We start from the raw sequence: 15,530 nt of genomic DNA on the forward strand, positions 1-15,530 counted from the left end.
CCTGTAGTCCCAGCTACTCAGCTACTCAGAAGGCTGAGGCAGGAGGATGGCTTGAGCTTGAGTTCAAGGCTGCAGTGAGCTATGGCCAAGCCACTGCACTCCAGCCTGGGCGACAGAGTGAGACCCTGTCTCATAAAACAAAACAAAAATAAAACAAAATAAGTAAATACAAATACAAAGTAAAAATGAAAGCTAATCCTAGGTCCCTCTCCTGCCCATAAGAATTCAGAGACTCCCCAGTGCCTACAAACCTCATGCTTTTAGGAAGCATAAAGGACTTCAGGAGGCAGGAGGGCAGTTGGAGGGGGATGGTGGAGGTGCTGCTACCTGACGGTGGAGGGGGAGGCCGGGGCCAGACCACCGAGCAGCCCCTAAACCCGCATATCAGGAAAACGTCTCAGCAGTCCCTGCTCTACCCGGGCTGGAGGAGGGCCACAAGCCTTGAGCTCATTGGCTGGCGGTAGGGGGCGGACTGCCAACGCCTTCCTTTGATTGGCTATTTTCTCTTAACGGAAAGCCAATCATTGCGGGCAGGCGGTGAGGGTGTGGCCAGGGTCGCAACACAGGCCCCGCCCCGAGTCCCGTTGCCCACACGCCCCAGGCGCGCTCGATTGGCGGTGAGTTCTGACTCTGGCCTCCCTCGAGACCCTTTCGCTCCGGATGTCGCCCACCTCCGACCCTCTCCCAGTCGGAGGGCGGGAAAGAGGAAGACAGGTCCTTCCTCCAGCCGCGGGGCACCCCCTTCTCCCACCTTGCCCTTCCCCCAGCCCTGCAGCCCCAGAGTGTAAATATCCAAGCCCGCCCTCTCTGCGCTCAGTGTCCCCATCTGGGATAGGGGCCGGGATAGGGGTCGCGCTGGTGGCCTGGCAGCCTCCTCTGCAGGGGGAGGAGGGAAGGGGGAAAGGAGGAGATGGGCGATTGAGGTGGACCTCGAGACAGGGCAACCGTGTCCCCACAGGAGCATGGCCCAGGAGGAGGGTGGGAGCCTACCCGAGGTGCGGGCGCGGGTCAGGGCCGCACATGGCATCCCCGACCTGGCCCAAAAGCTCCATTTTTGTTACCGCTGGGCTCCGGACTACGACCAGGTAAACTCATCTGGGGCCTTGCCTCCACTAGACCAGCCTCCATTTTTCTACCTGTAAAGTGGGAAATCAGCCTTGCACCTGGGGGCGGCTGTGAGAATGAAGTGAGGCCTGGCTAAGAACCCTACAGTCCTGCCCCTTCCAGAACCCGCCTCACAGCTCTGGATTGGCAGCCCCATCAGGGGTCATGACCTCCCCGGGGGGCTGCCTGGAAGAGGTGCTATTGAGAAGTCACTGTGGGGCCAGTGGCTCACGCCTGCAATCCCAAGCCCTTTGGGAGGCCGAGGCGGGCGGATCAACTGAGGTCAGGAGTTCGAGACCAGCCTGGCCAGCATGGTGAAACCCTGTCTCTACTAAAAATACAAAAATTAGCCAGGCCCACGTGGTGGCAGGCGCCTGGTAATCCCAGCTACTTGGGAGGCTGATGCAGGAGAATTGCTTGAATCTGGGACGCAGAGGTTGCAGTGAGCCAAGATCTCATCACTGCACTCCAGCCCAAGCGACAGAGGGAGACTCTGTCTCAAAAAAAAAAAAAAAAAGAGCGAGAGAGAGAGAAGTCCTGTGGACTCAGCAGAGACAGCTGCCTTGGCCAGGAGAGAGGGTCCCTGGAGGGCTAAGTCTACCGTACAGTGGGCTGGGGGCTAACTCTCCAGTCCTGGCCCTTTAGCAATGGGAAGCACCTCATGCCTGGGCGTCCCCTCACGGTAGCCCCAGCCAGGCTTGATCCCCAACACACGCAGCTTAGCCTGGCAGACTCTGAGACCACCCCATAAGGGAGATCCCCCAAACACTGGGGCACCAGTGTTGTAGGCCTGGCACTCTTTCCCCAGGATGTGGCCACCCTGCAGTACCGTGCCCCCCACCTCACAGTGGACTGCCTCACACAAGCCCTTCCAGGCCCGCTCCACAGTGCCCTGATCCTGGACGTGGCCTGTGGCACAGGCCTAGTGGCTGCCGAGGTGAGGCTTTTCCAGATCCCCTGCTTACTCCTTAGCCCCGCACTTCAAATCTCCTACTGCCCCTGGCCCCAGAACCCTGCCCCGCACCTCAGACTCACTGTTCCAAATGCTTGAGACGGGACCAGGCATGATGTGGCCCACACCTGTAATCCCAGCACTTTGGGAGGCTAAGGCAGGAGGACAGCTTGAGGCCAGGAGTTTGAGGTCAGCCTGGGCAACATAGCAAGACCCCTGTCTCTACAAACTACAGGTGGTGCACGCCTGTAGTCCCAGCTACACGGGAGGCTGAGGTGGGAGGATCACTTGAGCCCAGAAGTTCAAGGCTGCAGTGAGCTATGATCACGCCACTGCACTCCAGTTTGGGCGACAGAGAGAGACCTTGTCTCAAAAATTTTAAAAAAGCAAACGCGTGGGCCACATTCAGTGCAGAGTCCACTGCCCTCCCAAGGTGCAGGGACCCAGCCGGGAGGTGGCAGGTGTGAACCATGACTGAGTCTCCCACCCCTACCCCAGCTGCGGGCTCCAGGCTTCCTCCAGCTGCATGGGGTGGATGGGATCCCAGGGATGCTGGAACACGCCCGGGCCCACGGCCTCTATCAGCACCTCAGCCTCTTCACCCTGGGCCAGGAGCCTCTGCCCAGCCCGGAAAGTACTTTCTCTCCCACCTCCACACCCCGAGGCCCACCCTCATGAAGCTCTTTCCTTTGCTGATCCTCCATCCCCCTCCCACACTAAGCCCCCAGTCCCTCACTCAACCCTGCACCCCACGATCTGACTGCAGCCCAGAACTGGGCCATACTTACCTTATCCTCCAGGGGACCTGGGTCCTGCAGATGCGGGTAGTAGCCTCGTCCCACCCCTAGGGTGGTCTGAGGCCACACCATAGACAAGGTACCTTCCAAGCATCACACCGTGTCTCTACCCCTCCCCACACACATAGGGACCTTCAATGCGGTGCTGATAGTCGGTGCCCTCAGTGACGGCCACGTGCCCTGCAATGCGATACCTGAGCTACGTGTCACCAAGCCAGGTGAGGAGCAGCCCAGCCAACCACCCCCAACCCCCATCACCATATACCTTCCCCTGTGCACAGTGCAGACAAAAGCCCCAGAGCCCCTCAGGCTAAGCAAGGGGCAGCATCCTGCCCAGCGTCACACACAGCCTAGCCTAACATCCCAGCCACCAACAGCAGACCCAGGCAAACAGGTGGGGCAGACAGGTGGCCAGCTTGGCTCTTATCCATGGACAACCAGGAGCAACTCCACCCTCCTCTGCAGGCTCCATTTCCCAGCCTGGGAGCCAGGTGGTATAAATGCTACAATCCAGTCCCCGTAGGACTGCAGTGAGAATCAGGTGAAACCCTGTCTCTAAGGCTTTTGCTTTGGTCCTGGCCCACAGTGAGGGCTCAGTTCTGTTCCTTCCTCTCCCTGCTTCCTCACTCATTCATAGACTGCCTTCGGGGCGTCTCTTTCTCTTTCCTGGTCTCAGTCTTCTCATCTGGGAAATGGGACTGCTCAGGGGAGATGAGAGCTGTGAGCACCGTTTGTAAACTGCACATCACGCTGCCCGGGCAGGTGTTTCCCATCTCCTGCTGTGTTCTTGCTCAGCGCTTTGCTCTGCTCTGGGCAGAGGGCTCAGACCCTGCCCTCTGGGCCTTGATCTCCAACCCACTGGGGCCCAGGAAGGGGCCAGAGAGCACAGGGCCTGGTCAGAGGTGGCCCCATGAGAGGCGTGAGCGCTCATTGCTCCCAGGATTTATTTATTTATTTATTTAATTTGAGACAGAGTCTCACTCTGTTGCCAAGGTTGGAGTACAGTGGCATGATCTCAGCTCACTGTAAACTTCGCCTCCCAGGTTCAAGAGATTCTCCTGCCTCAGGCTCCCAAGTAGCTGGGATTACAGGAGCCCACCACTGCGCCCAGCTAATTTTTGTATTTTTAATAAAGACGGGGTTTCATCATGTTGGCCAGGCTGGTCTCGAACTCCTGACCTCAAGTGATCCGACTGCCTTGGCCTCCCAAAGTGCTGGGATTACAGGCATGAGCCACTGTGCCCAGTCCTGCTCCAAGAATGTAGACAAGAGAGGCATTTCCGAGACCAGGTGAGGAGTCCACATGGGGAGCACCCTAAGGCAGATAGGAGAGGGGCTGAGCATGAGAACGAGGAGGCGCTGGCTAGCTGCAGGACAGGGAATCATAGAGGTAAAAATGCTTCCTCTCCCTCCCCTCTCTGCACCCCTTGCCAGTCCCAGCAGAGGCTGTGGCTAAGCCTGGGCAGGTCTGGGCAGGCATCCGGGGAGCCCTGAAGGCTGACAAATGCAGGGACATGGATGGGGTCAGCTGGAAAGGTCGAAGTTGGGCCCAAGAAGACAGGAACTTTCTACTGGGTGAAGCAGCCAGGATCGGACTTCCTAGCCCAACTTGTGCTTGCTAAGCCCTTCAGCCCCATCAGGCTGCCCATGGGTGACAGTCTCCCCTGCTCCAGAGCCTCTCCTCTCACCGCGCTCCTTTCTATCAGCAACGCCCTGCTTCTCCTTACCCCCTCCTCCAGGAAACCTTCCCAGACCAGTCACTGGGGCTTCCCCATCTCTCCTTCTCAGTGCACCTGAGGCCACCCTGGGCACGCACACTATAGGTGCCTGGACCTGAGGTGACAAGGCCATTCAGCCAGCACTTACTGTAGGGCACTTCAAACACACATACCAGCCTTGCTGTGATGTTAGATAATCATCCTCTCTGTGTCAGCTGGGAAACTGAGGCCCAGAGAGGTGAAGGGATAGCCCAAGATCCAAAGCCCACATGGGGGCTTTCTTCCTGTCCATTCAGACATAGTCACATCCTCCGGCAGAGGCGTGGGTGAGTGGTGAGTGGTGAGGAGGGCGTCTCCTTAATCCAGGAGAATTAAGTCAAGTGCCAGGCACAGTAGCTCACCCCCATAATCCCGGCACTTTGGGAAGCCAAGGCAGGAGGATCCCTTGAGCCCAGGAGTTCAAGAGCAGCCTGGACAACATAGCAAGACCCCATCTCTACAAAAAAAAAAATGTTTAATTAGCCAGGCATGGTGGTAAGCACCTATGGTCCCAGCTACTCGGGAGGCTGAGGTGGGAGGATTGCTTGAGCCCATGAGTTGGAGGTTACAGTCAGCTATGATTGTGCTGCTGCTCTCCAGCCTGGGAAATAGGGTGAGATCCTATCTCAAGAAAGAAAAAATAAGGGGGGGTGGTCAGGCACAGTGGCTCACGCCTGTAATCCCCAGCGGGCAGATCACCTGAGGTCAAGAGTTCGAGACCAGCCTGGCCAACATGGCAAAACCCCGTCTCTACGAAAAATACAAAATAGCCGGGCATGGTAGCACGTGCCTGTAATCCCAGCTACAAGGGAGGCTGAGACAGGAGAATCACTTGAACCCGGGAGGCGGAGGTTGAAGTGAGCCAAGAGCATGCCATTGCACTCCAGCCTGAGTGACAGAGCAAGACTGGGTCTCAAAAAAAAAGAAAGAAAGAAAAAGGAATTCCCCATGTAAAAGACACAGAAAAACTGCCCTGGGAAGGAAGCTGGAAGAATTTCTTGCCTTGAAGGGATAACCGTCCCCAGCAGAGATGGTCCTGGACTGTGGCTCCTGCCCCTCCCCCACCTCACCTACCCCTCTCCCCAAGGTGGGCTGGTGTGTCTGACCACCAGGACCAATTCGTCCAATCTTCAATACAAGGAGGCTCTGGAGGCCAGCCTGGACAGGCTGGAGCAGGCTGGGGCATGGGAGCGCCTGGTGGCCTGGCCTGTGGGCTGCTGGGAGCTGGCTACCTTCCAGCTGGAGGTGGTATCCGGCATCTCTGCCAAGGATGGCTTCATCTCCGGTATTGTCTACCTGTACCGAAAGCGGAAGGCGACCCAGGTTGAGGAAGTGAGATCCAGCCCCCAGCCCCAAGCCCCCAGCTGGCCCCTGACTCCTTGTGGCCTTAGCTGGGCCCATCTGCTGGGCCTCCTCTGCCTCCCCTGTAAAATGGGACCTCCGAACCAACCCTGCCCCTCAGAAATGCCCTGTCTATTAAATGAGCTCCCAGAAAACAGTGGCATCTGTTCCTGTGGGTTCCAGAATCGAGACGTGGCAGGGTGTGGTGGCTCACACCTGTAATCCCAACACTTTGGAAGGTCAAGGCAGGAGGATCGCTTGAGACCACAAGTTCAAGACCAGCCTGGGCAACATAGTGAGACCCCTATCTTAAAGAAAAATTGTAAAAATTAGCACTTTGGGAGGCCGAGGCAGGAGGATCACTTGAGGTCAGGAGTTCGAGACCAGCCTGGCCAACATGGCAGAACCCTGTCTCTACTAAAATTACAAAAATTAGCTGGGCATGGTAGTACATGCCTGTAATCCCAGCTACTCGCGAGGCTGAGGCAGGAGAATTGCATGAACCCAGGAGGCGGAGGTTGCAGTGAGCTGAGATGGCGCCACTGGGGGGTGACAGAGCGAGACTCTGTCTCAAAAAAAAAAAAAAACTGGAAAAATCAGCCAGGTGCTGTGGGTGCATGCCTATAGTCCCAGCTATTTGGGAGGCCGAGACAGGAGAATCACTTGAACCTGGGAGGCAGAGGTTGCAGTGAGCCTAGAGCACACCACTGCACTCCAGCCTGGGCAACAGAGCAAGACTCTGTCTCAAAAAGAAAGAAAGAAAGAAAGATAAAAAAGAAGCAAGAAGTGATGGAGAAGACCCCTTCCTGGGGCCTCCCTGGATCACTCCTTCCAGGGTCCTGGGTCTGCTCACCTCTAACTTACTGACAAGAAAATGAAGCCTGAGCAAGCTTGGAACATGCTTTGCACAACAGTGGCAGGGCAGGGACTCAAGGCCAAGGCCAAGCCCAAGTGGTTGCTCAGGCCCAAGCCCTGTCCTGGACAGCTCCCCCACCCAAATTCGGAGTCCAAAATCCCAAGCTGTAGGTCTGGGCCTGGACCACAGTTGGTTTCCTCATCATCAAGGAATCAGAATGCCGAGCTCTGGGCGTGGCTTGAAGGCTGCCCTCCAGGTGAAAGGCATTTGGTGACCCTCAGCACCTCAGGGATGTGAACAGGGCTGATAATAATTTCTCCATCCAAGAGAATGGGAAGACTTCATCGGGGAGGAAGCTGGGAGCTGGGCTTTCAGGACGAGCAGGATCCAGAAGGGTGGAGAAGGGAAAAGGGACATTCCAGGCTGGAAGCAGGGACCGGCTGTGCAAAGGCTGGGAAGGAGGACCTGTAGGGTGACTCAGCAAAGAGGAACAGACCAGCCTGGCTGCCCAGACAAAGCTGGAACAACAGCGGGGTGGGGGTGGCAGGTGGCCCACACCTCGGAGCTGGAAGCCCACGTGGGGACGTCCCTCCTGGGGTCCCCAACCCTTCACCGGGGTCCCGGGCATACACTGTATATGGGTTTACCCTCCAACCCATACACAATGGACAAGGTGATACCTTGGGGGCCCATTTAATTTCTTTTTTAAGGTGATACTTGGAGGCCCGTTTCGATTTTTTTTTTTTTTTCGTTAACAGATAAGTTCTCGCCTCGTCACCAAGGCTGGAGTGCAGTGGTGCGATCAAAGCTCACCGCAGCCTCAAACTCCTGGGCTCAAGCAATTCGCCTACCTCAACCTCCCCAAGTACAGGGATTACAGGCATGAGCCACCATGCCCAGCTAATTTTTTTAACTTTTTGTAGAGATGGCACCACTATGTTCCCCAGGCTGGTCTCAAACTCCTGCCTCAAGCGATCCTCCCACCTCAACCTTTTAAAGTGCTGGGATTACAGGCGCTCACTACCGCACCCGGCCGAGCTCCAATTTTTCACAATTCCCTGGATCTCGTTTTTTTTTTAAGTGTTTATGTCCCGGCCAAAACACAGTGGTCCTGCCCCTCAGTGACCCCCCCGCCCAGGCCTCCAGCCCTGCCCCACCCACCTCCACAGCTGAAATCAGAGACAATAAAAGTTCCTCCTGTGCACAGGTCCCATTTATTGTAGAAAATAATAATAATTACAGTGATGAATAGATCTTCTTAAATTACAAAACAGAAACCACAAAGAAGGAAGAGGAAAAACCCCAGGACTTCCGAGGGTGAAGCTGTCCCCTCCTGCCTGCCACCCTCCCAGGCTGGTTAGTGTCCTTGGCAGGTGCAGAGGACTCAGAGGGGATCAGTCTCCGGGGCCTGGGCTGAAGTGGATGAGGCAGAGAGTCCTGAGAGCTGGGCAGCCTGAGCCGCCTCTCGGCCCCCTCCCCCACCACTGCCCAAACCTGTTTACATCACCTTCGCCCCTCCCCTCTAAACCCGTCCATCCACTCTGCACTTCCCAGGCAGGTGGGTGAGCAAGGCCTCAGCCATACTCCTGGGCACGGGTTTCGGTGAGCAAGGCACAGTCCCAGAGGTGACATCAAGGCCTGCCCAGAACAGAGGAGATGCAGGCAGACAGAGTGGGGAAAATGAAAATGGGGACAGTGGCCAACACCGATGCAGGCAGATCCCAAAGTCAGGGTTGAGCCATCCTGGCCAGCAGAAGCCAGCTCCCCACTCCACCACCACACCCCGTCACTTCCGTCCCTCCCCAATATCCAGAGGAGGGTGGACTCTGTTCTTGCTAGCAGGAGGCGGCCTTGGGAAGGTGTCCGAGTGGGCCAGAGAGGCTGAAGGCTGCTGCCTTCCTGCCTGGCTCAGTCTCTGCCCAGTCCCCAGTCCCCAGCAGCCAGTGGCCCGTGGCAGGGCCCTCCTGGGGTCACAGCCTGCGCTGAGCTCAGTCCAGGGAAGAACAAAGCAGAGAGGAACAGAGTGGAGCCGTGGCACCTTACACGTAGTTGCTGGCAGCAGCAGAGCGGGCGGCAGAATACTTGGCGGAGTAAGGCTTGTCTGTGCGGGGTGGGCAGTTGCAGCAAAGCAGCCCCCCGCCAAGGAGCAGCAGGCCGGAGGCGGCCCAGCCGACGTAGAGCGAGGCACCCATCTCCCGCTTCTGCCCGGAGGCCACCAGCGGGTTGTAGAAGTCTTGGATGATGTTGTGGGCCGTCCAGGACACGGGCACTATCACCATAAGGCCGGCCAACAGGAACACCACGCCCGCCACGATCATGGTCTTGGCCTTGGCGCTCTCATCCTCCAGGCAGTTGGTACACTTACCCCCCACCACGGACAGCAGCACGCCCAGAGCGGCCACGATGATGCTGATGATGACGAGGGCGCGGGCCGCCTGCAGGTCCTGCGGCAGCGCCAGCAGCGAGTCATACACCTTGCACTGCATCTGGCCGGTGCTCTGCACCACGCAGTTCATCCATAGGCCCTCCCAGATGGTCTGCGAGGTGACAATGTTGCTGCCGATGAAGGCCGTCACGCGCCACATGGGCAGCGCGCAGCACAGCATGACGGCCAACCAGCCCAGGACGGCCAGCGCGATGCCCATTACCTGTAGCCCCATGGAGGCCATTGTTCAGCGTCCGCGGGAGTTGAGGACCTGGAAGGCTGAGGGGATCCGGCTGTGGGGGCCGTAGGGTTCCAAGCGCTGGGGATGGACTTAACGTTCGCAGAGAGCGCCTTTGCACTGTGAGTCAGGAGATAAAGCCAGTCCTGATGCGCAAGCCAGCAAGTGTGAGCAGACCAGTTCCTTCCGGCCGACAGCTGCCAGGGCACTCTCTCTCTCTCTCTCTCTCTCTCTCTCTCTCTCTCTCTCTCTCTCTCTCTCTCTCGGGGACAGGTTGAGCAGTTATATGGCTCTGGCAGAGGGGCGGGGGCAGAGGGAGGGGTTTTCGTCACTGAGGCCTCCTCCTGACCAGTTTCTCTGGATTCCTGAGCCCAGGCCAACAAAGGCACTTTTGAGGCCCCAGCCCCGGGTCCCTGAGTCACTATCCAGTCTCAGAAGAAACTACTCTCTCCCCTTCCTCAAAGCCCATGCTGAGGTCACCTGGGAGACAGACACTGAATCACAGCCCAGGGACAGCTGGTTGTTCACAGGGCAAGGCCAGGGGGCGGCCAGACCCAGCCAGGTTTGGCAGCCTGAAGACCAGGGTCCCCACAGGCCAGTGCCCCCTCATTCCAGGCTTAGGTGGGAGGACAGGGTGGGGGGACCCTCAGGGAGAGAATTTGAGAATGAAGTCTTGGAAATGTCCACGAGAAACCCCACCTTGATTATTGTCATTTCTCGTCCTTATCAGTTTCATCACTGGCAGTTTCACTACTGTTGTGATTATGATCACTCGTGCATCTGGCCTCACCAGCAGTCTGTGGCATTGGCCGGATAAAGTTACGTGTAGAGGGGTGAGGAGCCGGGAGGCCGGGACTCCTGGGTACATCACCCACTCTCACCCATCTTTATCACCCAGCTTCTCTGCTTGGCTAGAAGTGGGGCCTTGGACATGATGCACCTTCAGCCAAAAAGAGACAGAAGCCTGCCCCCTCTCCACCTCCACGGAAGTTTAGGCTGGTGGGCTCTGTTCCTGCCGGGGTCCAGCCTGTTTGCCCAGAACTGGGTGGGGCCAGTTACCAACGACAAACATGAACTAGATCCTGGAGACATCATCACCCCAGTAAATGGGTGTTTACCCTGTGGAGACATACAAAGCCTTCCAATAAAGCCAGGGTGGTTGCAAAGTCCCCTGAGATTTCAAAGGGAAGGGGAACTCTTCCAGGGTGGAGGTGGTGGTGCTGAGGGAGCTTGACTGCAAAGGGGTGCTGTGTGGCACAACTCCAGGGGGTGCTGGATTCTTGGAGTATGCTACAGAAGGCATCGTGAACAGATCCCCCAGAAAAGTTTTGCAAGGCAGTGGGACAGGCTGAAGGAGGACACTCTAGTAGACGGTGGGCCAGGCTGGACAAATGCAGCTCGTTCTGAGATGACAGCCCTCAGGAGAGATGTGCAAGGCAGCGAGACTAGTGAAGGAGGACATTCAGGCAGAGAGAACAAGGGCAGAGGTGGCAAGGTGGGGAAAGGCAGCTCGTTCTGGGAACAGCCAGGAATCCAGTTTGACCAGAGACTAGGCTGGGGAGGGAGGGGCCAAAGTAAAAGGGTCAGAAATTTCTGTCTGGAATGTCACCGAGCCCTGGGAGATAGAGGGAGGGTGGAGGGTCTAGGATCAGAAAGAGCTTGGTCCAGGGCAGATGACTGAGGGGACCTCTGGGAAGGGGTCATCGTGGGGGTGATTGAGAGTGTCTAGGGCTCATCTCAGCTGCACCGAGGGAGCTCCTCCTCACCTGCCATGTGGTCATTTTGCATCTCTCTTCTCAACCATGCTGGGAGCTCTGCAGGGGCCAGGGCTCCGGTGTGTCCCTGAGCCGCCGCCATTGTCCAGTACTGATGGCTGTGTGCCCAGTTCTGACCCAGAAGGATGCATAGTCCTTGAGCTTCCTGAAGGAAAGTCATCAAGGGTGCCATGGTTTGTGTTGAACCAATCAGTAAGTACCCATGGGATGTATTTGAGATGGATCTGTTGACCGGCTAATGAAGCACAGGCTGGGACAATCTAGCATGATCCACCTGTGTTACAGACGGGAAGTTGAGGCCTGGTATTGTGGTTAATTCTATACACATCTATCTCCCCTGCTAGCCTGGGGCTCCTAGAAGACAGGAACAATGCCTTCTGCAACCTCAGTGCCCAGCACCGGGCTTGATACATCACAGATGCTCAAGAAATGTGAGGAGTGGTTGCCGCAGCTCATGCCTATAATCCCAGCACTTTGGGAGGCCAGGATGGGAGGATCGCTTAAGGCCAGGATTTTGAGGCTGCAGTGAACTATAATCGCACCATTGCACTCCAGCCATGGGCAACAGAGCAAGACCCTGTCTCAAAAGAAAAGAAAAAGAAATGTTTGGGCCGGGTGCAGTGGCTCACACCTGTAATCCCAGTACTTTGGGAGGCCAAGATGGGCAGATCACGAGGTCAGGAGTTAGGCCAACATGGTGAAACCCCATCTCTACTAAAAAATACAAAAATTAGCTGGGTGTGATGGCACACACCTGTAATCACAGCTACTCAGGAGACGGAGGCAGGAGAATCACTTTAACCTGGGAGATGGAGGTTGCGGTGACCAAGATTGCGCCATTGCACTCCAGCCTGAGTGATAGAGCGAGACTCCGTCTAAAAAAAAAAAAGAAACAAAAAAAGACATGTTTGATGATGGAAAGAACAAAGCATTCCCCAGTTTCAAACCACACTCCTATACCTTGACCCCCATCATAGGTACACACACCAAAGCAAACAGGGATGGTTTCTGCCTGGACCACGCCTCCCTGGGGCTTTCTTTACAAGGCTCCCTCCGCACACAGAGCCTATGGGCTGAATAACACCAGAGATAAGTAACATCATGATTGGCGATAAGTGCTTTCCTGGAGATGACCTCATCACAGCCTCCTGCCAGTCAGCAGGGCAGGGACTTTTATTGCCGTGGCTCAAAGGAGTACACTGAAGCCCAGAGAAGGCCAGGGGATTGCCCAGGACGGGTGGGCACTCCAGCATGGGTGCCTCCTTCCCCAGGTGCCTCTTACCTGTGGTCCCAGCCAGGTAGCCTTTAACAAGCTTTCTGAGTAGACACGTGACTTGGCCAGATGGCCAGAATCTGCCCCCCTCCCCCCGCCTCCTGCCCCCCCGCCCCTGCCCCGCCACTTCCTGCCCTTGCTTTCCTGGGACACAGCCAAGTGGCACTTGGAGAAGCAGGCATGGGGGAGGGGAGCATGCAAGCCCTACAACAGTCCACCTGTGGCCCTACAGAAGTGACTAAGAAGCTGTCCTTCCCTGCCAGGCATAGCCACGCATATCGGGAGCAGACAGCAGGGAGGGGTTGGGGGTTGAGGAGAGGGCAGGTACAGAGGCTCCAGGCATAGAGCAGACACAGAGCAGGGGAAGAAGCACAGAGCTCACGCAGGGCTAGGGGACCCAGGTGTGAAGGAGAGGCCAGAAGGATGTCTTTGGGGATCAGCCAGTAGCTCAGCACAAGTGGAGGTGGAGAGAGATTTGTTGATGCTTTGTTGATGCCAAGAGACCGTTGGCTCAGTCCCACCCACCTGCAGCAGGTGCTTCTCTCCTCTCCGCTCCAGCTCCCACAGCCCTAAGGCAGAGGAAAACAAGGAAATTTACCTCTAGGCCTGCATCTGGCCCTCTTTCCAAAGCCCAAAGCCCGAAGATCTTTTACAGGAATACCTTATAAGACATCTGCCATTCATCACCTTGGTTTTGGGGTCAGAGAGTACAGGGTTGGCACTCATTTATTTTCTTTTTCTTCTTTATAACATGCACTGTGTGATTTTGTGCTGACAGAATTGGATCACATGTGCTTTTTGTTTTTTGTTTTTTGTTGTTGTTGTTTTTTGTTGTTTTTGTTGTTTGTTTTTTGTTTAGAGACGACGTGATCTCTGCTCACTGCAGTCTCCACTTCCCGGGTTCAAGCAATTCTCATGGCTTAACCTCCCGAGTAGCTGGGAGTACAGGCGCACACCACTACACCCAGCTAATTTTTGTAGTTTTAGTAGAGACAGGGTTTCAGCATGTTGGCCAGGCTGGTCTCAAACTTCCAGCCTCAGAAGATCTGCCCACCTCGGCCTCCCAAAGTGCTGGGATTGCAGGCATGAGCCACTGCGCCTGGCCACATGTGCTGGTTTCTATCAAGGATAAAAACCACCAGATCAGCTCACCCATCTCTGCCCACCCCGTAAACCATCTTTCCAGCCCAGGAACCATCTCTGAGCCACAGCTTCCTCCTTTGTAAAAATGAGGATGTTGCACCCCCTCCAGTATCAAAAACAAAAACAGACGTAAAATGAGATGGGGATGTGAAAATGCTTCGTGAGCCAAAAAGCTCAGGAGAAAAGCTGGGTAGCTGTGTATCCATAAGCCATCCTATCAGCCCAGTGACCTTGGAGGAGCCAATTCCATCTCTGAGCCTTACCTTCCTCCTTTGTACACTGAGAACACTGGGGCCCACTCCCCAATCTGAGATACATGTGAAATGAGAGAAGGAAGTAAAAATGCTTCGTGAGCCAAAAAGTTTAATAACAAGAGGAGGGAGCAAAGTTCCGGACGCAAAGCAGCTGCTGCTCAGTTCGGATCCCGATCATATCAGGTGGGAGCTAGGACTTTTCAGACCCCTGTCCCCAGAGTTCCAGGGGCTTGGCCAAGTCCCCAGTTGTTTTTGTTGTTGTTGTTGTTGTTGTTGTTGTTTTTTCGAGACGGAATGTCGCTGTGTCACCCAGGCTATAGCGCAGTGGTGCAATCTCGGTTCACTGCAACCTCCACCTCCCAGGTTCAAGCGATTCTCCTGCCTCAGCCTCCCGAGTAGCTGGAACTACAGGTGCTCGCCACTACGCCCAGCTAATTTTTGTAGTTTTAGTAGAGACAGGGTTTCAGCATGTTGGCCAGGCTGGTCCCGAACTTCCAGCCTCAAGTGATCTGCCCGCCTCAGCCTCCCAAAGTGCTGGGATTGCAGGCGTGAACCACCGTGCCTGGCCCCAAGTGCCCAGTTGTAACACACACACATGCAGCTTGCCCTGAGCTCAGCTCCCTGGGAGTCCCTAGCAAAGGGGCAAAAACAAAGTCTCCCTTCTAACCCCAAGCTCCTGCTGACATCTGAGCCCCAGGGCCAGTGATGGACCACTGTACTGCAGCCAAAAAGATCTCTGTGAGCTGAGCAGTCTAGCTCCCAGAGCCTGTACTCCATGTCTTCTGGGAACAGGAAGACTAAAGCCAGGGAAGCCAGTGGATATTAAATTGATTCCTAGGGTGGACACAGTGGCTCACACCTGTAATCCCAGCACTTCAGGAAGCTGAGGTGGAAGGATCACTTGAGCCAAGAGTTCTAGACCGGCCTGGCCAACATGGTGAAACCCCGTCTATACTAAAAATTAGCCGGGCATGGTGGCGTGTGCCTGTGGTCGGGAGCTGCTCTGGAGACTGAGGTGGGAGAATCGCTTGAACCCAGGAGGCAGAAATTGGAGTGAGCTGAGATCACACCACTGCACTCCAGCCTGAGCTACAGACCAAGATCCTGTCTCTTAAAAAATAAAAAGCAGTAGGCCGGGCTCGGTGGCTCACGCCTGTAATCCCAGCACTTTGGGAGGCGGAGGCGGGTGGATTACAAGGTCAGGAGATCGAGACCACCCTGGCTAACATGGTGAAATCCCATCTCTACTAAAAATACAAAAAATTAGTCGGGCGTGGTGGCGGGCGCCTGTAGTCCCAGCTACTTGGGAGGCTGAGGCAGGAGAACAGCATGAACCTGGGAGGCGGAGCTTGCAGTGAGCTGAGATCACGCCACCGCACTCCAGCCTGGGAGGCAGAGTGAGACGCCATCTCAAAAAATAAAAAATAGTAAAGGATGGATTTTTTTCTTTCTTTCTTTAGGCAACAAGCTCCTATTTCTTTCTGAAGTCCTTGAGCTCAGATTGGAGTCCTGGCATCAGGCTGAACAGGAGAGTCCCTGGCCCTCAGCCTGACCGCCCGCACCAGCGGACCATCCACCCCCTCAGCCTGGTGCTGGGTGATGGCAGGCCTGGCTG

General features: G+C 55.9%; 2 protein-coding genes across 2 annotated transcripts; one reads left to right on the plus strand and one right to left on the minus strand.

The window, feature by feature from the left end:
- The first annotated feature begins 611 nt into the window (after positions 1 to 611).
- Positions 612 to 7,672, plus strand: METTL27 (methyltransferase like 27). The gene is given in 6 exon segments (XM_024250213.3): positions 612 to 1,085; positions 1,913 to 2,041; positions 2,555 to 2,690; positions 2,982 to 3,071; positions 5,698 to 5,818; positions 5,820 to 7,672. Coding segments are annotated over 6 exon segments (726 nt in total). The 5' UTR covers positions 612 to 962; the 3' UTR covers positions 5,947 to 7,672.
- A 330-nt stretch (positions 7,673 to 8,002) lies between these two features.
- On the minus strand, positions 8,003 to 9,685 carry CLDN4 (claudin 4). Its single transcript, XM_002817857.6, has one exon. It carries the CDS (start codon positions 9,474 to 9,476, stop codon positions 8,847 to 8,849), a length of 630 nt encoding a protein of 209 aa, XP_002817903.1. The 5' UTR covers positions 9,477 to 9,685; the 3' UTR covers positions 8,003 to 8,846.
- Between the last annotated feature and the right edge of the window lie 5,845 nt (positions 9,686 to 15,530).

This window comes from Pongo abelii, chromosome 6, assembly GCF_028885655.2.
Source record: "Pongo abelii isolate AG06213 chromosome 6, NHGRI_mPonAbe1-v2.0_pri, whole genome shotgun sequence".
In the NCBI taxonomy this organism is placed as follows: domain Eukaryota; kingdom Metazoa; phylum Chordata; class Mammalia; order Primates; family Hominidae; genus Pongo; species Pongo abelii.